We start from the raw sequence: 25594 nt of genomic DNA, 5'->3' as shown, positions 1-25594 counted from the left end.
TAAATGTAGAATTCAAGGTTTATTTCCAATTTATCTGAAAACAATTTGGTAGAAAAATTGTGGTGCTGTATCCCACAAAATATGAAAACCTTTTATAGAAATAAGCAGGGAAGCATGGCAAAAAAGAGTGGGCTTTATGCAGACTGAGTTTATTTAAAGTTTAATCATGAGGAATTGTCAAACACGTAACATCTTCTATCTTAAATTATCCATGTTTGATCAGTCTTCTTTACAGTTTAATCAAAATAACACATCCAAAAAGACCCCAGTTATATGAACTCCCACTTACCTTTGTAATCAGACTATGTTTACATAAAGACTCACCATTTAATACATGTATATTACATACAAAATTGTTGCAGAAAACAGAGATGAATTCAAAGTAAGTACCTTTACAAACATGGAAGGGCACCAATAAAGTGCTACAGAACATCTTTGAATTGAATGTCAATGGATGTCACCTGGAGTGTACTTACACAATCCGGTGGGTGCTACGGTAAATTCAGATGCTGAAAGTAATACTGAATATACATTCACCGATCCCACTCCATTCACTGCTGCTGCAATACCAATGCTAAGACTTTTCAGCGTCTATCATGGTTAATACGGTCTGTAAGGTAGATAAATAACCAAAATGGAAGAACTTTAGAGTCTGTTGCCAACCAACATTGCAATCTAGACTTTAGTGCAGCCACATAAGGTAATTGTGTTGCATCTTAAACAGACACAAGCTATGGAATAAAAGTTGTACTGTTCGGTAATTGCCCATCCAAATGCAAGAGCTATAATAAATTATCACTACATTAAACCATTTGACTTAGTACTATTAGAAATACTATTTGCTTGATTTTTTATTTCAAGGGTAACATTTCTTTTAACCACCTGCCACTGTGGGCATCAATCTGGCTTGATGACATTTATCTCATTACAGTTTCAGAATGACTGAAACATAAGCAGATGTAAAAACACTGATTCACTTTCAGAGGATGTAGAATCTAAACACATCTGTCCATAGACAAAGAAAAAGCCTAACACGGTGGAAGATATTAGATTGTTTTATACTAGTGAATAAACAAAAGGAACAAACAGTAGAAAACTTAGCAAAAGTCATGCAACGTTTCATCTGTATATCTATACAGTATTTAGAATAATAAAAAAAGATTTCAAAATGTTTTCTCCATTTTCACTCCACCACATGATAAGTTGTAAATTAAATATCCACAGTCACATTCAGCCCAAATAGGTATGTCTGACCCCAAATTCTTCTGTTTAAGTTCAACTTCACGATGTCTCTTTGTAGATCAAATATCACCTGTTTGCAGAGTCCGTTTGGCAAGCGCTGGTATCCAGACCGGATTCTGATAAATTATCTTGTTCGGAGTTGTGTGAAGGGGTCTCAGATTCAGGGGATGAATGTGAGAAATCTGTCGACTCGCTTGCAATTTCCAAACATTCATCAGTTTTTTCCTTTTGTTGTTCTGCCTGTTTAATCTCAATTGGTGTTGCGTCTTCATCCTTCATTTGATCGACTTCATTTTCTGCATCGTCTTGGTCCAGTGTCAGATCAATTTTCTCAGTTACCTGGCTCACTTTGTCTACAGTATGCGTGTCCATTGGCTCTTCTTCTTCTTCGGACTCAAGATCCACTACTTCAGGTCCAAGCATGGCCTCCGACAGCATGTTTAACAGCTCCAGAGGAGTACCAGGCAAATTTGTATGCTCTTCCTGATCAGGAAGCAGACGGGCCAAGCAGAACGAGTGCTGAATAAATTCAGGCCTACCAGAGAAGAAAGACATGGCCTCTTCCAACCAAGATACGAGAAGCTGGACAAGGTCTTCAGACTTAACCCCAGATGCACCATCACTAGGTTGTTGTGCCCAACGAGCAAGAAATAACCGTTGCAGCACAGGGCGAACACACATCTCTAGAGGTTGATGTCGGCCAGTACACCCAGCTGGAACGGTGGCAAGGAAGGCTTTGGTGCTACTGATTGTGGATATGACGTTCTCAGATGTTTGGCTATGATGGCTATCCATAACCAGCAGGGCTCCGTTCTCATTCTGGGAGTCCAGATGCTGCTTCCACACTTTGTTGGCCCAAACGTCTAGCTGTTCCGTTGCGCTGAAACCTTCTTCTTTGGCCATAAGTAGGATTGAGTCTGGGCTTCTGCTCAGCATGCTTGTGGCATGACTTGTGAAGAGAGCTGCAGGTAGCATTGTGCCGTTTGCAAGCATTGTAAGGTAAATTCTTACAAAAGGCTTCCCAGAACCAGTAAACTGAAAAGCAGTCTCTCTGCTTATTCTGGTATTCTCCTTCAGCATGTTGAAGTCCACAAAAACAGAAAGCTGGTCCATAGCACCAATGGCACACTGTGGGACATTGTTTACCTTCATTTGACTGTGCACCAACTCTGAGAAGTTACGACAGTTTTCCTCCATGGCATTAGGGAGTTCCCGATGTACTGTGAAAGAGGTATCCAAGCCCAATTTGTGCTGCATCATGAAGCTCACGGCCCACTCGTAAGAAATACGGAAAGAACCGCTCTCATTGGTTTGGCTTTGGAGCTCCGAAGCTTTTTCAAACAGTTTTGCCTCACTGATAGGACGCTGCTGTTCCCGTTGGGTCAGGACCCATTCCACTAGACGATCAACGGCCTCTCCACAGCTGCTGCTGCTGCATTCATTTAATTGATGCTCTTTGGCTTGAAGCCAGGACTTAATGAGCTGAGGTTTGGTGTCCATTTCTTTAGCTGCTTTCTGGATCCCAGAGCACAGTGCAAGGAGTAGTATTCGACGCTGATGAATAGACAGAGTCTCCTCTCTGTTTTTCACAGGTTGTGAAAGCGCATTGGTTACCGTTCCCTCTACGTTATGTTTAGCCACTGTTTGATGTGGCACGTCCTCATCGCTTTCAGTCGTCTCAGAGACTGAGTCAGTGTCTTCCTCTTCTAGAGGGGCCATTTCCTGGTCCACGTCTTCATCTACACTAGCATTGGCACCATGTGATAAAGTTTTGACGTCCACTGAAGATCTGTGCAGGCCTCTTTCCATCATTTCAGTTCTATATTTAAGTCCAGGCTCTGTGCCTTCCCTGGAAGGGAAATAGTGCGTCACTTTCCAGGGTCTGTATAACATGAAAAATTTTGAAACTTAAAATTGGCTAATTAATTACTATACACTTACATTCAAATTTCAAGTTTTAGAATGTATCTATTGCAGGTTGCAATTTTGTTGCAAAACAACTGTTTGAGTTAGAAAGTATTTCACAAAACAACTTTGGTTTTCTAACATACATACCTCTTAGAATCAATGAATCCAACTTTAGCATTACCTGTACAGGGGGAAAAAAAGAACATGAATTATAATAATCAAGGACAATCAAATGTAAACAGTGTTTGTTGTTATCTTCCATGTTAAAATATGTAATCCAATGCATTATCACTTTAATGCATGCCAATTAAAAAGCTGTATGAAAACTGTATTCTTTAATTTTGTGCAACATCTGAGTAGAAAACAAACATTCAGGAATACATTGATTAATATTTAGTGTCAGTATTTGAGCTTTATAACCTTGATAATTAGGTGAGAAACCATGGAAGTCCCAGAAGCAGCAAGAACGTTTGCACAGATTCACACGGCATGCTGTGCAGCCATATACACTCTCATGACGCTCGTTTTTCAGGTTGCAAACTTTACATCTCCTTGTCTTACGGGTAATTTTGGCTAATCGATGTCGGACCCCTTCTTGAGTCTCCAGCTTTTCTTTTTTTACAGTCGGTTGCTCAAGCATGCTATCGTGGACTTGGTTCTGGCGAGCATATCTTTGGGCACACTTGGCCAGCTGGTACCCCAGACGTTTACGGTAGATGGCCTGGGAAAAGTGCCCCCCCAGAAACCACCCAGGTGGGTTGTCTTTGCGGGTCTCTCGTAGGACAATGAAAGAGTTGATGATGCTCAAGTTGACAAGGAACCAGAAGAGACGCCGCCAATTGGTGTCAAGAACCAGCCCGCCAAGTTGGTTGCATGTCAGCAGCTGATTACAGATGTCAACACCACGCATGTTGTCCTGGAGCAACTTAAAGGCCTGGGGTCTTTCAATGGTGCAAAGCTCACCAATCTTAGTGGGAGATCTCCTCCACACCACGTCTGGCTGGCCTGCATCAGCATTTGTGGAGAGACACACCAGCTGCTTGTTATCTTTCCATCTGGTGGCAAGGAGTGGGGCAAGTTCATACTGCCGGAAATCACCTGGATTGTTCAGTGGAGGTTCATCCCAAAACTCCTTGGGCAAAATTGAGCTTTGGGGCAGGACAGAGCTAGAGCAATATATACCAATGTCATACAGCTCCCTCATGAGTGGTACAGACACTAGTGAGCTGGACAAGAAAATGTGGTGATGTTTACCCTCAAGGTCCTCTATGAGTTGCGGTACAACTGATTTCCCCAAGTCTTTGTTTTTCTCCTGTCGTGTTAAGACCAGCAGTTTATGGCAGTAGCCTGACTTTGAGTCACACAGTAGCCATATCCTCGGCTGAGAATTTCTACTCTTCTCCTGAGCGATTCCTTTGTCATGACTTGGTAGAAAAGCTTGATCGACTGTCAGACACTTGTTTGGCCTGTAGGCATCCCGCATGCTTGTCTGCAGGATGCTCAGCATTGGCTGAAAAAATGACAACTTGTCGGCACTCTGGTTGTCGTTCTCCAAAAGCATGCTGCTCATTCGGATATGAGTGCTGATCTGCTTGAAGCGTTTGACAGACATGGTTCTGTAAAAGAGCTCACATATTCTGGAGCCATAGCGGCCATGGTGATGGTCCCAGGACCAGTACAACTCTGGTTCCACCTGACCTTGAAGCCCCATGAGGATAGAGAGACCAAAGAAGCCTTTGACTTCCTCAATGGACACCGAGTTCCAGGAAGGATCCCCTTGCCCCAAAGAGCAGCAATAAGTAGCATATGAATTGGTCTCAAAAACGATCTGCTCAAATAGGATGTCGGGAAAAAGAAGCTGGAAGTAGTCGAGGACATCGTTATTTCTGGCCATTATATGCTGTGGGCCACAACTGTCCATGAATTCTGGCACAGTTCCTTCCTCTTTGGGCACAATCCACTGCTTCATGGACAACCAGTCAGGCTGTGTCCCAACTTCACTAGCTTCATCCCCTTGTGGACCCTCCACCTCCTCCTCAACCTGGCAGAACTCAATATCTGTCTCCAAACACTCTGTAGGGGAGGGGAGGGATTATAGGAACACAGAGTTAGTCTTCTCCTTGGAGTCTCTACCATCACCAATAATCCATTTTATAACACCATGCTCAATGTATATGTGGTTCTGATAGGTCAGTTAGCTTTTGAAAAAAGAAAACAATAAGCAGCTCAGAAGCAGCAGATAATTTCCCGATGGATAGTCCTTGTCGTTATTCATTTGTCATGTTTCTAAATTAATCCATTTTAGGGTTTTTTTTTTGTACTCCTCCTGATATTCTCCAGTTCAGGTGGTGTGCAGTAGGTTTTGTGTAAATATTCATTCACTCATCCAGAGTGCTCTTGCAAAGGCTTGCCAGTAAGTCCTGCAAAGTCACACCAAGTACAAAAGGCCCCCAATTGTCCATTTTGACAATGGACAGCTTGAGCTCATACCCCACATGTGTGATTGCTGTGTATCACATACTGCAGGCTATTACTCAAGACTTTGCAAATGTTCTAAGCAAATCTGTAATGTTTGAGTTTAGCTACGTAAGCATGAAAAAAAAAAAGCATCCTTCTTTATTGGAGGTGTCTTTCAACTGGATAAATAACATTCAATCTGTGAAAATATATACAGTGCTAAGCAGGGTGTGTCAGTCAAACTTCAAATTTAACAGTTTGCATATTTACAATGTTGAGATTCTCTGATGTAACGTCTGCTGTCAAAGAGTTTGATTCAATTACAAAGTTCTGAACAAACTAGTGTATTTACTACATGCTGTTTAATTAAGTCTGTAGATGTGGCATAAGACTAAAACTTGTTGCATGTGTAAATATAAGATGTCGTAAATTTACTGAAAAGACTAATCCGGCAGTTATACAGCAATTTAACTGGTCTTACACTGTGAATAAAACTTGTATTATTTTGATATTACAAAAGAATCTTACAGACCCATTATTATGGGATTATTTATTTATTCCCCAAAAAAAGTTTACACATGCATTAAACTCTTGACAAGCATTAATTGTGTACCCGGTTGTTAAGTAAATGTAATTTACTGTTATAAATTGTACTGACAAGATTCAAGTAGCAGTGTGTGTGTCATGATACTATTAATTTAGTTCCAAGGTATTAGTGTCTACACTGTATTAGTACTATAATCATGCAATTAATGACACCTACAATAGAGTTGGATGCCTTCTAACTACAGGATTTAGAAAGCAGAGAAAGAAAAACAAGCATGCAGTAAGACATAATTTCTAAAGACTCAGGAAAAACACATTTATATTGAGTTGGAGAACACCCACCTTTACGAGTGAAGATGCAGTGGGAGTGATTAGAGAACTTGATGAGATGTTTGGCCATCATGTTCCCCAGAGCAGTGGAGTACTCACAACCCGCACAGCTCAGCTTCACACCACTACAAAAGAGCAGCAAATTACCTGTAAAGTACCGTTTCAGGTTTTGTAAAATAGAACTTGATTGAAACAATAATATATTACCTCGGCGGCCCCTTTTTAGAAGCTTTTGGGACTCTTCCAGGAACGTGATTGCTGAAATAAAATAAAAAATCTTTACAATCAGTATATTGTCAAATTGACTACCTGGCATACCAAACTAAACTTCAAACTCCAATTTCAAGTGGCACAGTTTTTTCATTGATGACTTGACTTACTTGATCATGTGGTTTGCATAAGCACGAGAACAGCAAGTGCTGTAGAAGCAGAGTGAGCAGTGAACATAAGTAGGGTAGTGATTTGCAAAGTCTGGAATGTCAAAAGTGCACTCCACACACTTATGTCTGCCCAGTAGCGCCCTGGAGAGAGAAAGACCAAAAGTACATACTTCAAAGTTCTGATATCCAGTCTAAATGGTTCAAAGAATCCGTTAAAATGCAACATAAGCTTACCTCTGCTCTTGGAACTTGGACAAGAAGTCAAACGTCTTGCTGACCTGTTTCTTCCCAGGTCCGTGTCGTTGTGATTGCTGGTCACCACTACAAGTTGATGTTTGTGAACTGTTAACACTATTCTTCTGAAGGTTACTGGATTCTTTTGAAGATGCCTGACCTGGTGACTTTTTCGTCCCAACATATGCCCTAATGGTCACCTAGAGATAAGAAGATGACATATAAAACAATATATATTTTTTGCTAAATTTGAACCTACTCTCAAACAAACAGCCAAACCAATTTTACTTTTGTCCCAGGCTGGAGTCCTTCCAATTCACGAGGCTTCCGGAAAGTCCTGTGGTGATTGATTTTATGCTCGACTTTGTCTTTTGTGAACAAGAACTGTAGACGGCATTTGTTACAGTGGTAAACTGTTGACTTCTGGAGAGAACAAAAGAACAGTCACATGATGGTTCAAAATATATGTCTGTTGAATCAAGCAATAATGGATAAAGGAGCACATGCACATCTTTCTCTGCAAAATATTCAAACAATGCATGGACCCCTTCTTCTAAGGGTGAAAATCAGCAGAATATTTAATTTACCAGTAAGACTTTGCAAAAGTAGTAAATAGTAGCAATTATTATTGTAATTTATTCTCATAACTTATGCTCACCTGATGACGAATATAGTGCTGCTGGTAACTGGTGGAATGCTTGAAAACTTTGAGGCAGTACTGGCACAGAAGGTGGCGGGTATCCTCATGCCAGGTACGAAAGTGGTTAAACACATCCGAGTATAAGGAGGAGCGGTATTCACACACCTGAAAGTGTCATGGCATTATAGACTCTGAGACACTCCTACTATTATAGATAAAATGGGTAATAAGGTTCATCCAGGTCAATTTCACTTAATTTACCTGGCACACATAAGGCATCTCTCCAGGTTTGTGGGTGTTCTTCATGTGCTGCAGGAACACTGGCTCACTCTCAAAGGACCACTCACATATCTTACACTTGGCTGAACAGAAAGCAGAACCACCACTAAATTGACAACTTACTGCAGTTTACAATCACTTTACAAACCAGCAACAAAGTCAGGGCAAACATGCACCATCTGAGTTAAATGTGTTTTAACATAAAAAAAAAACCATAAAAACATTTGTTGCCCCAGTAACCTCTTCATGTTTGAATTTAGTCAAATATACTAGTGCACATGGCAAGAGTGTCTGTTGAAAAAAACTGTATCTGCATAGGCTCTAACTAGCATAACCAGTCTTGCAAGCTCATTGTTTGTTTTTTGGCGGCCAACTAAATACGGACTAAATTATTTCTTCGGGACAATTGTGGGATGACAAGCTTTAAAAAAGCTTTATCTGTGTCCGTATGACCTGATTCACTGGAAAGCTGCTAATGTTTCTTATTCATAAGAATATTATAGTATAAGAAATTAACAGTTGAAAAAAAAATGGTGGGAAACACAAATGTGAAATCCAAATTTGTGAGGATTAGGAGCATTTGCATAGATTTAATTGATGAAAATACAACATCACAGCCCATCTACATGTTTAACTGTAATAACATATGGACCAAATGTTGTAAACATCTAGAGATAATTCTGGGTAAGAAACAAATACAGTTGTATCTAAACATTAATGTACACTACCGTGTCAGTGAGATTTAAAAAAAAGAAAATAATACTTATATTCAGCAAGCATGCATTAAATTGATCAGAAGTAAAAGACTTTACATTGTTACAAAAGATTTATATTTCAGGTAAATGGTGTTCTTTTAAACTTGCTTGAAAATATTACACGAAAATATTAAGCAGCACAACCGTTTCAACTGTGATAATAATAAATGTTTCTTGACCATCAAATCAGAATGATTTCAGAAGTAGTAATGGAGTAATGGCTGCTGAAAATTCAACTTTGCCATCACAGAAATACATTACATTTTATATGTATTACAATATGAAACAGTTGTTTTAAATTGTAATATTTCACAATACTGTTTTTATTGTATTTTTTATTTGAATAAATGCAGACTTCTTTTTAAAAAATATATTTTTTAAATATCACACAGAGCGCTAACGTTTGAACAATAGTGTATACTTCAAAGATAAATATTAATATTTGAAGCATTAAATTGGAAACATTTCTTACTAGATGACTCAATGGAAGTGTGGACGCTCTCCAGGTGGCATTGAAGGCGAAATGGTGTGGGAAAGCGGCGGAAACAGTGCTGGCAGGACGTGTGCGTGTCCATCTCCCCATTTTGCTGCTCCAACTCAACATGGTACCTCATATGGTTCATAAGCCTGCAAGGAGAATAAGCACTTACTAAATGCAGCATTCTAGTATATGAATGAAAACCTCTTCTGTCCAAGTTCAGAAGAAGTACAGGGAAATGTCAAAAATAAATCATCATCTGCAACTAGACAAATATATCCTTAATTCCTACCCTAACTTGACTGTCCATCAACGTACCTAACATTATTCTTTAATCTCTTGTTACAGGAAAGGCATTTGAAAGATAATGGTTCCTTTGAGTTGTCCATTGGTACATAGACTCGATTCCCCTCAAATGTGCCGTAGTAGAAATCATCCACCAGCATGACAAGTCTGGGTGGAGCATCTCCAGTCTTTGTAGGTGGGCTATCCAGCTTGACACTAGGCACAACAGAGGGGCTCTTAGGTGGCGTGGCTGGCGTGTTCACAACAGTTGCTGTACTGCTTGTGTCGGCCTTCTGGACAAGACCTGGGCAGCAAAACTAAAGGGGGAATTAGATTAAATGATCGCTTTTTATGTGACTAGACACATAAGTACTATTTGCAAAAATGTTATACTTACACACATATGACTCCGTAGAGCTTCAATCATTTTAAACTGAGCTCCACAACGAGGACACATATGAGAGATTGTTGATGGTGTTGTATGGGTAATAGGGATCGCTACAAAGAAATAAACGAGTTTGTTAATGCATCAGTTTCATACTGGAGTAAAGCCATGCTGATAAATTCCAAAGATGCAGTACAAAGAACAGAACAACAAACTTACTTTGGACAACATTTTGTGTCATGATAGGAACAGCAGAGGAAACAATAGGGCCGTTATTGGTTTTTTGATTGCTCATGACAACAAATGTCTGTGCTTGAGCCCCACCAGGAAGGTTAACAGATTTCACAAGGCTCATTATGTTTTGCATGTCCAAGGGTCCATTTCCTGGCTTTATTGTCACTGTAAATAGAAATAAATCCAATTTTAAAACAGATCATTGAAGTTCTGGATGCTGATTGCTCAGTACAGTGTTCCAGCTGTAATAAATACTCATTTACGTGATTGTATCTTGTAGCAAAATGATGGTGCTTAATGAATTTGTGCAATATTTTTTTAAATCAAAATTTGTCCCTAGTTTTTCAATTATTTTTTCATATCTTCACTGTTTCTTAACGGTCACCGTCCCGCTAGTGGATTTATTGCCTTTTTTAATATCACATATTTTAGTAATCATCATAAATTAGGTATCATTTGAAAGCTTAGGAACTCAAAATTCATTGGACGTTGTGTTTAAGTACCAAGGAAACGTTACTTTTTACTTAAATTCTTTTAGTGGGCTCCTCCCCTAGTGGGCGGTGTCAGGTTTCATATTACAAAATATATATTTTTACTTTATAAATCAAAACCTTTTCCAATCTTGACAAAAACCCATATCGTCCGAAAGGTCTGAGCCTCAAGGTACCATATTTGGTAACATATTTGTAATAGAAGTGATATTTAGACATAAATGTATTAATTTGTTACAGGAGAACGCATCAAAAATAAAATAAAATCAATGTGGGTGACACCCGGTGGCTATTTTTGCTACAATGCACATTTTTGGTTGATACTTTAATTTGTACTTTAAAGTGCTTTCAGTATCGTCTTTAAAACAAGACCAAACATATGTCTATATTCCAAAGCATTCTTAAATTACAACCATTTAAGTTTGGATCTTCTTGGTTTCTAAAAAAGGGGGTTGACTGTTAAGGGGTAAAATCTTTGTCTAAAAGAACAAAAATAGAGTTTAGTTCTGTAATGAATAGAGAGATCCGTTCTCAACAGGAGCATCTTACCGATTTTAGTTGTGGTTCGTGCTGTGGAGGGCTGTGTAATGGTTGTAGAGGACATGGTGGCCAGAGAATTGATCGCAGGTGGGGCGACCGCTGTTGTGGTACGAATAGTGAGAGTAGCAGGGATCTGCATTGTGCTAAACGTGTTAGGTGTTTGGATCCTGTTTGCGACTGGCGCTCCGGTCCTTATTTGAGCTGGCTGGGTAATTATTTGGGTTGTTCCAACAGCTGGTTTAAAAATTTGTGTCCCAGGTGCTGAAAAGACATACAAATTAAACATCATTAAATCAATGCTAATCAAAACCTGTAAAACTAAAACAGAAGTTTGAGGCGCACTTCGACATACCTTGGACTAAAGTAATGGGTCGAACAGTCTGGCCTTGTTGGACATTCAGCACCAAACTCATTGGGCTCTGGCCAGGCTGGCCAGGGTGGATATTATGCACAGGAAGACCCTGTATCATACCAATAGGAAACATTTTGATTAACAAATTTTAAGGTAACCAGAAATAAGCTGGGATCTATGAGGTGGGATGGCAGCACCTGTGTGGTGAAGTAAAACGGCTGGCTGTTGGTGGCATTGCCAATAGATGTGCCAGGCAAGAGGACCTGCGACAGAGCCACAGTGCCCAGCCCTCCTCCTCCTGATGTTAAAAAGACCTGCTGCCCTTGCACAGCTTTAGGAATATCCGCAGTAACCATGCGTTGAGTCACTGAAAGAATAAATAACCAGTTAAAGGAGTAGTGCAGCTAAAATGTCAAATGCTGTCATCAAGATGGCACTGGTGTACCATTTGGTAGTTTATACAACTTTTGTGCTAACACATCATACAACCCATTTTAATGATAATTTTTATGATGCGTTTTTTTTGTCTTGACAGCCCCAGTTGTGATTGACTTTCGTTAAATGAAAAAGAGCAGCCAAGAAAGCATTTATAATTTGTGTGTTTTCAACAGAACGGAGCATGTCATGCGGGTTTGAAACAACATGAGGATGAGTAAATAAATGACAGAATATTCCTTTCTTCCAAGCAAAATAACTGATCATAAGGAACAGGACACTCACATGCATTTGTGATCAGCGGAACCGTGTTTGCTGTATTTATTACGGGTGGTAGGCTTGGTATCACCACGGTCTTAGGCTCAGCTGGAATATCAATCACTGTGGCAGGAGTGGAAGACACTAAACAGTGGAGAAGGACAGGTTTTGGTTAGCATAAAGATATTAAAAGAATTATTCAAATACAAATATTTCTTAATTACACAAAGAGTCTCTATAATATTTGATCTAAGCATACATTTAACTATAAAAAATACAGGAAGAATATATACAATTACACACCAGTGGGAGTACTGCTTTCAGCATTTCCCACTGAATCATCCATTGAATTTTGCTGTTGCCATGGTTCCAGCTCCTCCTCCTCACACTCCATAAACAAATCCGCGTCCATGTTTCTGAAATATAAAATGTTTATTGAGCTAAACGGTTAACATGCCTTTTACATAGGGGGAAGAATTATATGTTATTGCTGCCCATGGTATTCAGTGTATTAATAAATCATAAGTCGGAAAATGTTAGGGGTTTATTTTAGATTTGACAGGTGAATGACATGTTTGAAGTGTAGACCCTCACAATATTCACCGGGCTCTGACAGCATTCAGGTCCGACCAGTTTCAACGTCAAGGGTGGCGTTTACAAAACCGCCTCATCCTGCAATTTACATAAATAAATGAGTGAGTGAGTAAAACACATTTTTGGCTCACATATATTATATATAAATATCCTGTATTAAAATGAGTTGGATATTCAGTGCGCTACCGTATCACTTCGGGAAAGCCCTTAATAAATTGTCTAAGTACGCGCAATGTGATTCCATCCAACTGAAAGAGGCGACGAGAAAAGTAGTTCCTGTGCCCTTACATCCAATGCGTGAGACTGGATGATTTGACAGACCTACATAAAAGCATGAGCCTTAGATATGCGTACAATAACAATAAATGCGGATAAAATCTAAAGTAGGTTGGAACGAGAATCAGTCAGAAGGATGTTTATTACAAATACTCGGTCACAAATGATGCAGCTACCCCCTCGCGCGCGCTAAGTGCGCACTCCGCATACTGTCCCCTGCGCACATAATGAACGACGGTCATCTAATGCGTGGATTAAAGCGCGCATACAACGAATATGGTCGAATTTATAAATAATACTTACCGGATTATAGTCTATATGGAAATATGTTGAATGTGATATATTGAAAGCACACAAAGCCTGCCGGTACGTCACAGACGAGACGAATAAATGCGCTAAATGGGCAGAGGCTCCTGCTCTTTCTGCGGCAGCGATTGGTTGATGCGTGCAAAACGCCACTTCCTGTTTTGGATTCGGACCTCTGATTGGCTGTAATCTCTGAAATAAGGAGGAGTGGTTACTGGAACAAGAAAATGGCTTCCTTCCTTGCAACGACAACATTTTACACTATCTAACCAACTGCTGGCTAATAGTGACAAGCAGATAGTGTTGGGATTTTATTTTACACATTGCTGGTGTTTTGTGGATAAACTGTTAAGACCATCATAGACTGGTCTTTTTTAACTCAATTCATGATTTTCAATTATTGATCACTTAAAATATATCCCATATAAAAATATTAGCTAAAAATATAAATGTATTATCCTCTTACATATACAAACAAAGCCCTGATAAATAGGATAGGAACTAAAAAAATAGTAACGTTACTTTTTCAGAACCGGTTCCATTTTTAAAAGATACTGGAAACAAATGATGAGATTCGGTTTCATTAACGGTTCTCAAAAGCGCGTCCTTCCCGCCAGTGTGGACGGAACATCACATTGCAGTGTTTACCACAGTACTATTCCGATTCACTGCAAAGTCGCTACTGAATTATACAGCACGAAAAACCAGTGGCGATGTCCGATTCACAAACAAACGACTCTTTTGAGTCGGTTCTTTTTAGTGCAACATAAACAGACAGCGCGACCGGTGTAGTTCTACTACCGAACAAATGACTCGTCTGAACCGATTCTTTTTAGTGAATCAAAAACATACTCGGAAGGAGCGCTTATCCGACTGAACCAATAACTTTATTGTTTGATGTTATACTTTATTTTAACATCAACATCAATTTCATAATACCCACCGCAAAATGTCCCAGGCCTATTGTACTCTCAGACTGGAATATTATTAAAACCACATCTGACTACTAATATTTATACGAGAAACTGATGCTGAGATACGTTTCATAACAATGAAATCTTCTGCTAAAGCAGCCTGTTGGCGAAGCGGACAGCAGGTAGGCCACTAAGCTGTTGGTGTTGTTGCTTAAGACCTATATATAGCATTCTGCACAGGACACAACATCCTGGGTTATTCTTCATTTTGTTCACCTGCTACATGAGATAGCCTATGATGGATCGAGTCACACCATCTGATCGAGTGAACTATGGCGCTGTCCTCGCGCTGGCGGTGATCAGTAAGTTTGACTTAATAATCTTTATTTAAAATAAGGTCTCTCTCTCTCTCTCTCTCTCTCTCTCTCTCTCTCTCTCTCTCTCTCTCTCTCTCTCTCTCTCTCTCTCTCTCTCTCTCTCTCTCTCTCTCTCTCTCTCTCTCTCTCAAGAAGACAAGAAGAAACGTTTTTTCATTCATTTTTAAATTGTGAAAGATTGATTCCACTTTTTAATACACTGGAAAGATGGTGTTTACACCAGTTCGTTTTATATATGGTCCTAATACCTATCAAATAAGAAAGACATTCTCATTTTATTTAATTTTTTATTTGGTGAAGCAAAATTGGCTATATGGTTATCACGCAAAAGTTGGACAAATTAAATATTGTTTAATTGGTTATAATAAATTGATTGAGAATATAGAAATTTTTAAATTCAAGTGTTTTTAAAGTTCTGTTTTTTCTTCTTCTAAGAATTGTTTCTGTTGATTCAGTAGATTATTTATTGTATATTAAAGAAGAATTTAAAAGTCAAAAGTCTCTCTCTCTCTCTCTCTCTCTCTCTCTCTCTCTCTCTCAATTTTTGAAAGAAATTAATTGAATGAAGACTGAAGTAATAATTGTAATTGTAATAATTTTTCAGAATACAGTTTTCACTGTATTTTTTATCAAATAAATGCAACCTTGGTGAACATAAGAGACTTTCATTAAGTATTGTGTATGTAAAACCATCTCTCATACAGGCTTTATGCTGCTACGAAAATGGATAGCTGGTGGTGTCTGCAAAAGCTGTGCTCGTTTGGATGGAAAGACAGTTGTGATCACTGGTGCCAACACTGGGATTGGCAGGGAAACTGCAAAAGAAATGGCTCGTAGAGGTATGGCACACCTGAGTCCTCATCTATTATTCCCTTACTTTCAGTGTATAAGTATATATGTGTGTACATAGGGGCTCGGGTAATGATGGCCTGTCGGGACTTGACACGTGCTGAGAACGCTGCGGAATATATTCGTCGCTCCACAGGAAATGGCAATGTAGTCATCAGACACTTAAATCTAGCCTCTCTCTATTCCGTCCGAGAATTTGCCAAAGAGTTCATGTCCACAGAAGAACGACTGGATATACTCATCAACAATGCAGGTGAGTAAGATTTCACAAGAATGAAGGAAGCAATACAGAGATTTTAAAGGGGACCTATTTTGGCCTTTTTTACCAGATGTAAAAAGTCTCATTTGTCGGTGAAGTTTCAGCTCAAAATACCCCAAATGTAAATGCCCATTTTTGAGTGGAAGAAAAAACATGCTGTTTTTGTGCATGTATCTTTAAATGCAAATTAGCTGCTCCTCCTCACCCCCCTTTCCAGAAGAGAGGGGAGCCTTTACAGCTCTTGCCTCCGAAACATCTGTTTGGTTTTGATTATCATCTCTATTTTGGTCAAGTGACATCTCAGTTCTTCATCATCATGAAAGTGTATTATCTGCATGCATTTTAAAGCCATATTAGTCTAAACATCTGATATATGGTACACGCACACAGAAAGCTGGATGCCAGACGGAGCGTCCTGTGAGTTTTAAACTAAGTTCTCTTTCATGTGTTATTGCGCTCAAATACACACAAGCTTATGTCAAAAACACACAAAGTTCACATAAACACAGTAGTTATGTCTGCAAACGTAAACAGCAAGTAAAGAAATCACATGTGTATATTACATTATGTTTCTGCTTTGGAGCCAAGAGCATCTCTTCACTCCTACAAGCCTGAATTCTGAAGTCCTCTCTTCAGTCTTCGAGACGAGCGGTTCTCCAGGGTGCTGGTGTGACAGCGCATTCCAGCGATCTCACATTGCCTGCCTGCTGATCTGTGCAGTGATCTGCAACAGCTGTGTGTGTTTTCCCTGGGCGCTTCGGCACTCTGCAGAGCTTTCCTCTCACAAAAAGAGCTTGCGTGTGGCACGTCTTTTTCAAGGCGGTTCGCCCGTGCACTTCTGGGTGCGATCGATCTCCGTTGCTGTCTATGGACACATTCACTGCTCGACGTGTTTGGGCTTCAGCACGTTCGGGCAGTGTTTGTGGATGTGTCATGTTCCCACTGCGGGAACGTGACCATCGCGATGTCGCGGTCGAGACTCAGTGATCTCTGTGAGGAGAGAGAGTCCCCTCTGCCACACCCCAATCTACCGTCTCCGAGAGAGGTGGTACTTTGGCTGTTCGCCAGGGTGACCTGAGGGCGGTGCCGTGGTATTAAGAACCCCAACGATCATTCCTCGGGCCATGCCCCCCTCTCGCACATCGCTTCCCGCGAGTGCTGGACTGAAGCAGCAGGACCGTCTCTGACGCCCCGTTCGTTTCGTTCACACTCCAGAAAGCAACGAGATGTCGATCGCCGCATCTCAAGGTGGGCTAGAGTCCTTTGGGGATAACGGTACTCTGGCACGCTCCGGGTCCTAGTAACTCGGGCCTGCCTTCAGATGCTGACCCCGTGGTCGAACCTCAGTTTTCTACGGGCTGGTGTGCCCTTAGAACGAGTTTCCAGGCATGTTGTTGTGTCAACGGATGCCGCCGCCACGGGTTGGGGTGCCATGAGCAATGGACATGCTGCCGCGGGCTCCTCGACAGGACCCCAGCGCCGCCTGCATGTCAATTGCCTCGAGTTGCTGGCAGTACGGTTCGCCCTTCACCGCTTCCGAGCGTTGCTGAAGGGTCAACACGTACTAGTCCTGTCAGACAACACGGCCACAGTAGCGTACATCAACCACCAGGGCTGTCTACGCTCCCGCCGTATGTCTCAACTCGCCCGCCATCTCGTTCTATGGAGTCAGAAGCACCTGAGGTCCTTTCGTGCTGTCCATATCCCGGGAAAACTGAACCGTGCAGCCGACGCGCTCTAACGGTCTCAGCCACTTCCTGGAGAATGGAATCCCCAGAGGGTCCAGCTGATTTGGGAACAGTTCGGCGACGCACAGGTAGATCTGTTTGCCTCCCACGACTCTTCCCATTACAGCCTGTTCTATTCCCTGACCGAGGGCATGCTCGGCACGGATGCACTGGCGCACAGCTGGCCACGGGGCCTACACAAGTATGCGTTCCCCCCAGTGCGCCTTCTCGCACGAGTACTGTGCAAGATCAGGGAGGACAAGGAGCAGGTCATGTTGGTCGCCCCATACTGGCACGACCAGACCTGGTTCTCGGAACTCTTACTCCTTGCGACAGCCCCTCCCTGGCCTATCCCTCGGAGGAAAGACCTTCTCACTCAGAGACGGGGCACCCTCTGGCACCCGCGTCCCGATCTCTGGAACCTCCACGTGTGGCTCCTGGACGGGACATGGCAGGTTTGAGTACTCTACCACCTCCGGTGGTGGCTACCATCACTTCCGCTAGGGCAGAGTCCACTCTGCATGCCTATGCGTTGAAGTGGAACCTCTTCGTCACCTGGTGTTCTTCCCGCCAAGAAGACCCCTGGAAATGCCCAATCGCGTCCGTGCTCTCGTTCCTCCAAGAAGGGTTGGAGCGAAGGCTGTCTCCCTCCTCCACCCTTAAAGTTTATGTGGCCGCAATATCTGCCCACCACGATCACTTGGGGGACAAAAAGGTAAGTCAGCACGACCTGGTCATCAGGTTCCTGAGGGGAGCCAGGAGACTAAATCCTCCTCGCTCTCCCCTCGTACCCTCTTGGGACCTCTCAGTAGTCTTAGGTGCTCTGCAAAGGTCCCCCTTGAGCCTTTGCGGTCAGTAGATCTTAAGTTCTTGTCTATGAAGACAGCGCTCCTGACCGCACTGGCCTCCATCAAGAGGGTAGGGGACCTGCAGGCATTTTCGGTTGATGGAGCGTGCCTGGAGTTCGGGCCGGCTAACTCTCACGTGATCCTGAGACCCCGGCCCGGATATGTGCCCAAGGTTCCCACCACTCCGTTCAGAGACCAGGTGGTGAACCTGCAAGCGCTTCCTGTGGAGGGGGCAGACCCAGCCTTGGCATTGCTCTGTCCAGTACGCGCTCTCCGCGCTTACGTAGGACCTCAGGACGTTTCAGGACCTCAGACCAGCTCTTTGTATGTAATGGTGGAGAGCGGAAGGGAAGAGCTCTCTCGAAACAGGTTGTCTCACTGGATAGTGGACACCATTGTTTTGGATTACCAGCAGCAAGGTCGACCATGTCCCCTTGGGGTTAGGGCTCACTCCACCCGGAGTGTGGCCGCCTCTTGGGCTCTAGCGCATGGCGCCTCGCTAACAGACATCTGCAGAGCTGCAGGCTGGGCGACACCTATCACATTCGCCAGATTCTCTATCTCTGAGTGGAGCGTGTGTCCGACTATGTACTCGCCTCTACTATTGGCCGGTAATGGACTAGGCTCAGGTGTCTTCGCTTGCTCGCCATTCCACTCCACGGACTGGATACGTGCGATATATTCCTCAGGTGAGCTTCCAGAAAGCCCTGAGCTCCTCCAGCACTGTCGACGCCCTCTCGAGCCCAGACCCTCGTGTACGGCCAGGTGCCCTGTGTGCATGGTTCCCCTCCGGCGACCCCTACACGTGTATTTCCACCGTAAGCCTCCTCAGTGAGCAGGTGTCTTTCCCTTGGCAAGTCCCTACCACCCCTGGGGTTAAAAATCCACCTTCGGCTGGTACCCCAGAGTTTCCCATATGCAGCCCTTAGCGGGTCATATGTGTACTCTCTAAGTCCTCCCTACGGGTAGGCATTTTGGCATATCTCCACTGGAATATGCTTCCCAGTGTACCTTGGTATTCCTGTGATAAGTGGGAGTCCTTCGTCTGTACTAGTCTTACGACAGGGAACTCACACTTACGCAGGGCACTGGAAGACAGCCGAGTGGCGTCACTGTATTGGGACCCCCATTCGTTAGTCACTAACGTTACGTCGTAGTGACTGAACGAAAGGGAACGTCTCGGTTACATATGTAACCATCGTTCCCTGAGGAGGGAAAAGAGACGTAACGTCCCTTTGCCACATCCGCTGTACTGCTGGAACAGCCGGGAGTTCAGTCTTGGCTCCGCAGCACATAACATAATGCGATGTTGCCAGCGTACTTCCTTATATACCCACACGGTGGGGCGGAGTTACGGATGCAAATTCCGCATGCCCATGGCATTGGCACTGCCATTGGGAGTTGTTAAATTCTCGAAGATGATTGGCTTCTAAGCGAAACCCCCATTCGTTAGTCACTAACTTTACGTTTCTGTTCCCTCCTCAGGGAACGAGGGTTACATACGTAACCGAGACGTTACTAGATCAGGCCATAAACAGAGAGGTGGTTTCCACTGCGTTACCTGATTTGCCCACAGGTTTAGGGATGGGGTAAGGGGAAGGGGATAATTTTCATTGCATGATTTATAAACACCCATCAGTTTGACAACACCCACAAATTTAGAAACACCCACTTTTGTTCCGCAGAGACCCCATACTTGCTTGTTCTGAGACACTGCTTATGATTTATGGGGATTACAAAAAGAGGAGTGGGTGGATTTTTACCATTTTACCATACGGTTGTGTTCACACTGCCGACACACATTTATGTTCAAACACCATGTAAAAGTGAAACTTTTTTTCTTTTCTTTTTCTGACAGGTGTGATGATGTGTCCAAAGTTGATCACAGAGGATGGCTTTGAGACACAGCTGGCTGTCAATCACTTGGGACATTTTCTTCTGACAAATCTACTATTAGGAATGCTAAAGAGATCCTCCCCCAGCCGCGTAGTGAATGTGTCCAGTGTTGCACATATTGGTGGTAATTTTCAAAAAATGAGTTATATTATGATCACCAAGGCTGCATTAATTTGATTAAAAATACAGAAAAAAACAGCAATATTGTGAAATATTTTATCTCTCACATATATATTCTGTTTTCTATTTTAATATATTTTAAAATGTAATTAATTCCTGTGATGCAAAGCTGAATTTTCAGCATCATTACTCACTCTTCAGTGTCACATGATCTTTCAGAAATCATTCTAATATGCTGATTTGGTGATCAATAAACATTCTTATTATTATCAATGTTGAAAACAGTTGTGCGGATTTTTGTGGAAACTTTTGTTAAAATCAGGATTCTTTGATTAATAGAAAGTTCAATTTAACTAATTCTTGCTGAAAAAAAAAGTATTTATTTCTTTACAAATTAAAATCTTCTGAACAGTAGTGTAGATGTTAAAGTAAAATACGAAAATCCCTTTTAGTCCAATAAATATTCATATTTGTCACTGTTTTCCTAGGTAAGATTGAATTTGATGACCTTTTCTTTGACAAAAGGCCTTACAGTCCTTTGGTCAGCTATAAACAGAGTAAGCTGGCCAATGTGCTTTTCTCCAAAGAGCTTGCACGAAGAATGAAAGGTAAGATACTACTACAGTTTTTGGTATTGCAAACCTAACAAACAAGACAGAAAAAACTGTATTCTATGTTTTATTGTTCCGTCATTGTTTATTTTGTCACATACTGTTTCAATGGCCATGTTTAATCAAGTTTGCAAGCAGTTCATATGCAAATAAAGCAATTGACCCCTCCCCCGCCCCCCTTTAGTTAGCACAAAATAAACATGCGTGAACATCAGAATGTATGTTGTTTTAACCACGGAAATACGTCAATACACACCATCATGTCCATCGATGTTAATCTACTAACTGGCGGATTCAGCATTATGATTGGCCAGATTGCCTGTCAATCAAACACCCGGCAAAGGGTTAATTACATGAATACTTTTTTGTTGTTCATATTGCTTTATATATAAATGGATTCTTCCATAGGTACAGGAGTTTCCTCATACTGCCTGCATCCAGGAGTGATTCGAACAGAGCTGAATCGCCATATTCTGTTATGGTACCCCATGATGAAAACTATACTTTCTCTGCCCATGAATATACTTTCTATGCTGCTGATGAAAACTCCCTGGCAGGGTGCACAGACCTCTATCTACTGTGCTGTCACTGAAGGCTTAGAGAGGAAGTCTGGCTGCTACTTCAGGTAAACGTAATACTTTGTCAATTGATAAAGCATTGATCATTTTGTTCAAACACAGTTTACAAGCAAAAAAGTCACAAATAAATGCAGGACCCTGGTGTGCATCCACCCTGGCCCATATGCACGTGCATGCATACCCTGCATTCCTAGATGCTACTCCACTGGTCCAGCCCTATATTTTTTTGGGTGCTTCTCGAACGGAAACCTACATCCTAGTGAGGCTTCCTCCAGTCCTTCAAAGGCTTGTATGATGGAGTCCTCCTCAGCATTAAAGTCTAGAATGAGACAGTCTAGTAAGTGCACATATATTCCCCGCCCCACAGTCACAGCACAAAAATACTATTAAAATTTAAATTGAGCTTTGTATTAAAAATCTTTATATTAACGGACTTTCTATTAATGCAATACAGTGAATTACATCCATCTGTGGTCTCCCAATGTCTTACATAATTGGCAGTGTAGTGTTAAGGGATTAATTTACACCAGAACAAAAGATACATGCCTTTATCTCCGAAAACATCATTTTTGTATTTCTTTGTGTTTTCCCATATTTATACTCCTGAGGAACAATCATTGCTGGACAATTTCATGCTCCTAGTCACCCTGATGTGCTAAAAAACATAAATATGAATGGCAATATACTTCAGAGATATTTTACTCATAAGAATTTCTAGGGGTGCCAATAATTGAGGCCAACATGCATTGAAGAAAAACATTTATTTCATGAGACCCCTCCTCTCCTTTCAATTGTTTTCCTTTAATGAAAGGTTAGACTATGTTTTTTTTTTTTTTTTTTTTTTTTTGAATGAATGAAAGATCAAAAGGCTTACATTTACTCATATTTACCAAGGATGCCAATATTAGTGGAGGGCACTGTATTTGCGTTGAAAAGTGTAATTCGGCAATTTCTCTCGAAAAAAAAATCCTGTCGTCACTGGCACGCAATGAAATCTGTGGTAGGCAAGGCCGAGAAGGACCCATCTGTTGTATCGTTCATTTCATAGGAAATTAAGAATGCATTTGGAGGCCGCATTTGAAGGAGCCTTTGAATTGGGGCAGCCTTTGTCGTGCCACAGTGACGCAATCGGCCTTCGAAGGATGCAGCCTCTGAATTGGGACGCAGCTTAGGACAGAGCCTTCCGTTTGAGAAGCACCCCGAAGTTTCACTCAGATATACATCACAATAGGAAAGAAAAGACTGTTTCATGTCGACTTTTGAAGACTTGGCAAGATAACTAGATAAACTCTGACTGTTTCTGTACATCTGTTTTGTGCAGTGATTGTGCTGAAAAAGACCCTGCTCCAGAAGGAAAAGATGATGCAGTGGCAAGAAGGTTGTGGGAGGAAAGTTCTCTACTGGTCGGACTAAACAGCACTGACACTCCTGATTGCAAGCGCTCCTCCTAGTGGTGAATAATGTGACCCAAAACTTACTAGTGAGGTAGCAGAACCACAGATAGGAAGTCGTGGCAGAGCTAGTGCCAAGGCAAATTACATGATTTGTATTGAGAGATGCATATTTGCCAGCATTGGGGGGGTTTTTATTCATGGAACAGGATTTTCAAGAAAAAAGCAAAAGTTGTGTGGCTGTGTTTTCTTTGGAATTGATCACATTCTTATAAATTAAAAGTGGACCGCTTTAGGGAAAAAGCAAGAAGCACATCATGCTCTGTTTGATACTATCCAACAATGAGTTATGCATTTTAAAAATCTTTATGGTGCCCGCCCAGCACATTCTAGCTCATTTCACCTTGTGCATATAATATCAAAACAAACTCACATAAGATTCTTTAAAGAGAAACTAGAAGTGCATTGTGTCCAGTATTACATACCTAAATTATGTATATAGATTATATTTATTATAATTGATATAGGCCTATAACTTAACCACTAGATGGCGTTAAATATGTGTTTTTGGAAACATGGCATGCTATGCATTTCCCTCTACTCAAATTATGAAGCAACAAGCCTGCATCCTTCCGCAATAGAACACTGCAGGACAGTTGAAAACTAAAGGAAAATATGGTTTGGAAAGAAGCAGACCCTGGATCACATGATCACCCTGTGATATGGTTGTAGGTTACAGTTGCAATTATGTAACAAGGACACTAAAATCAATATAAAACAGTCTGCTATTTTTTCTCTTTATTGAATTTTGCATTCCGATATCTCTCCCCCTGATATATATATATACACATTGATCAGGCATAACATTATGACCACTGACAGGTGAAGTGAATAACACTGATTAACTCTTCATCACCTGTTAGTGGGTTGGGTATATTTGGCAGGAAGTGAACAGCAAAATAAAGCGAGCTTTGGTGAGAACTAAACAAATATTGAATTACTACAGTAGTAATTTCACGCTAAAAATTACATCAAAAGTGGAAAACGTTGGTCAAAAATGTACATTTACACAAACTGACCATCAACCACAACTTTCAGACGGCATATTTCTTTTTCTAGCTCAACTTGGAACACATAGGATTGTGAGACATCAAAGGCAGAGATTGAATCCTCTATTGACAAAAATAGATCCGATGAAGGTCTCTCAGGAGGCAGGAAGTGAAGCTAACATTGGATTCGGTCATGCCTTGATGCCTTCCTACCTTGACATGTGTCCTCTGAAGGCAGCATTTTGCAGTTGTCAGATGCAGCCTTTGCTCTCAAAGTTGATGTGTTAGAAGCAGGAAAAATGGGCAAGTGTAAGGATTTGAGTGAGTTTGACAAGGGCCAAATTGTGATGGCTAAACGACTGGGTCAGAGCATCTCCAAAACTGCAGCTCTTGTGGGGTGTTCCCGGTCTGCAGTGGTCAGTATCTATCAAAAGTGGTCCAAGGAAGGAACAGTGTAGAGTCGGCGACAGGGTCATGGGTGGGTATGGGAGGCCAAGGCTCATTGATGCACATGGGGAGCGAAGGCTGGCCCATGTGGTCCGATCAAACAGATGAGCTATAGCTCAAATTGCTCAAGAAGTTAATGCTGGTTCTGATAGAAAGGTGTCAGAATACACAGTGCATCACATTTTGTTGCGTATGGGGCTTTATAGCCGCAGACCAGTCAGGGTGCCCATGCTGACCCCTGTTCACCACCAAAAGCACCAACGATGGGCACGTGAGCATCAGAACTGGACCATGGAACAATGGAAGAAGGTGGTCTGATGAATCACGTTTTCTTTTACATCACATGGATGGCCGGGTGCTTTGCTTACCTGGGGAACACATGGCACCAGGATGCTCTATGGGAAGAAGGCAAGCCGGCGGAGGCAGTGTGATGCTTTGGGCAATGTTCTGCTGGGAAACCTTGGGTCCTGCCATTCATGTGGATGTTACTTTGACACGTACCACCTACCTACGCATTGTTGCAGACCATGTAGACCCTTTCATGGAAACAGTATTCTCTTACAACAGGATAATGCGCCCTGCCACAAAGCAAAAATTGTTCAGGAATGGTTTGAGGAGCACAACGAGTTTGAGGTGTTGACTTGGCCTCCAAATTCCCCAGATCTGAAATATTAGGGACCACAACTGTTTTCAACATTGAAAATAATAAGAAATGTCTCTTGAGCACCAAATCAGCATAATGACAGCAGAATGACTGATTATCATGATTTCACACAATGTCCAAGATATGCACTGAAGACTGCTGCTGAAAATTCAGCTTTACCATCACAGGAATAAATTACTTTTTAAAATATATTAAAATAAAAAAAGAAAGTTATTATATATCACAATATAAAATTTGTCTTTATTATGGTTTTACTGTATTTTTTTATGAAATAAATGACCGCAAACCCAACATTTTTAATTAACAATGTATGTGAAATAAAAATGTGAAAAAAGTGCTGCATAATATATATATATATATATATATATATATATATATATATATATATATATATATATATATATATATATATATATATATATATATATATATATATATATATATATATATATATATATA

General features: G+C 41.4%; 2 protein-coding genes across 9 annotated transcripts; one reads left to right on the top strand and one right to left on the bottom strand.

Moving 5' to 3' along the window:
* Positions 1 to 7: 7 nt before the first annotated feature.
* Positions 8 to 13555, bottom strand: pogzb (pogo transposable element derived with ZNF domain b). 7 transcript variants are annotated; one of them, XM_079836887.1, is made up of 21 exons: positions 13403 to 13523; positions 12801 to 12901; positions 12533 to 12645; positions 12257 to 12373; positions 11734 to 11903; positions 11537 to 11645; positions 11194 to 11445; positions 10139 to 10318; positions 9932 to 10032; positions 9568 to 9851; positions 9244 to 9398; positions 7999 to 8099; positions 7756 to 7902; positions 7386 to 7520; positions 7098 to 7297; positions 6864 to 7004; positions 6691 to 6741; positions 6496 to 6608; positions 3571 to 5223; positions 3298 to 3331; positions 8 to 3124 (listed from the first exon to the last, which is right to left on the bottom strand). In XM_079836887.1, exons 3-21 carry the CDS (start codon positions 12639 to 12641, stop codon positions 1309 to 1311), a joined length of 5868 nt encoding a protein of 1955 aa, XP_079693013.1. In that variant the 5' UTR covers positions 12642 to 12645; positions 12801 to 12901; positions 13403 to 13523; the 3' UTR covers positions 8 to 1308. The 7 variants fall into 7 exon arrangements, with proteins under 7 accessions (XP_079693013.1, XP_079693016.1, XP_079693015.1 ...); XM_079836890.1 differs by having other exon boundaries at positions 8 to 3091; XM_079836889.1 differs by having other exon boundaries at positions 12824 to 12901; positions 13403 to 13513.
* Positions 13556 to 14141: 586 nt separating this feature from the next.
* On the top strand, positions 14142 to 23775 carry LOC307138479 (retinol dehydrogenase 12). 2 transcript variants are annotated; one of them, XM_079836795.1, is made up of 8 exons: positions 14142 to 14501; positions 14612 to 14681; positions 15401 to 15535; positions 15607 to 15798; positions 20238 to 20399; positions 20884 to 21003; positions 21415 to 21631; positions 22906 to 23762. In XM_079836795.1, the coding sequence occupies exons 1-8, from the start codon at positions 14457 to 14459 to the stop codon at positions 23033 to 23035; spliced, it is 1071 nt and encodes a 356-aa protein (XP_079692921.1). In that variant the 5' UTR covers positions 14142 to 14456; the 3' UTR covers positions 23036 to 23762. The 2 variants fall into 2 exon arrangements, with proteins under 2 accessions (XP_079692921.1, XP_079692922.1); XM_079836796.1 differs by lacking the exon at positions 15607 to 15798 and having other exon boundaries at positions 14230 to 14501; positions 22906 to 23775.
* Positions 23776 to 25594: the final 1819 nt, after the last annotated feature.

This window comes from Gobio gobio (assembly GCF_949357685.1).
Source record: "Gobio gobio genome assembly, chromosome: 15".
Taxonomy (NCBI): Eukaryota; Metazoa; Chordata; class Actinopteri; order Cypriniformes; family Gobionidae; genus Gobio; species Gobio gobio.
The sequence above is the reverse complement of the archived record's forward strand: the minus strand, read 5'-3'. Positions and strand labels throughout refer to the sequence as shown.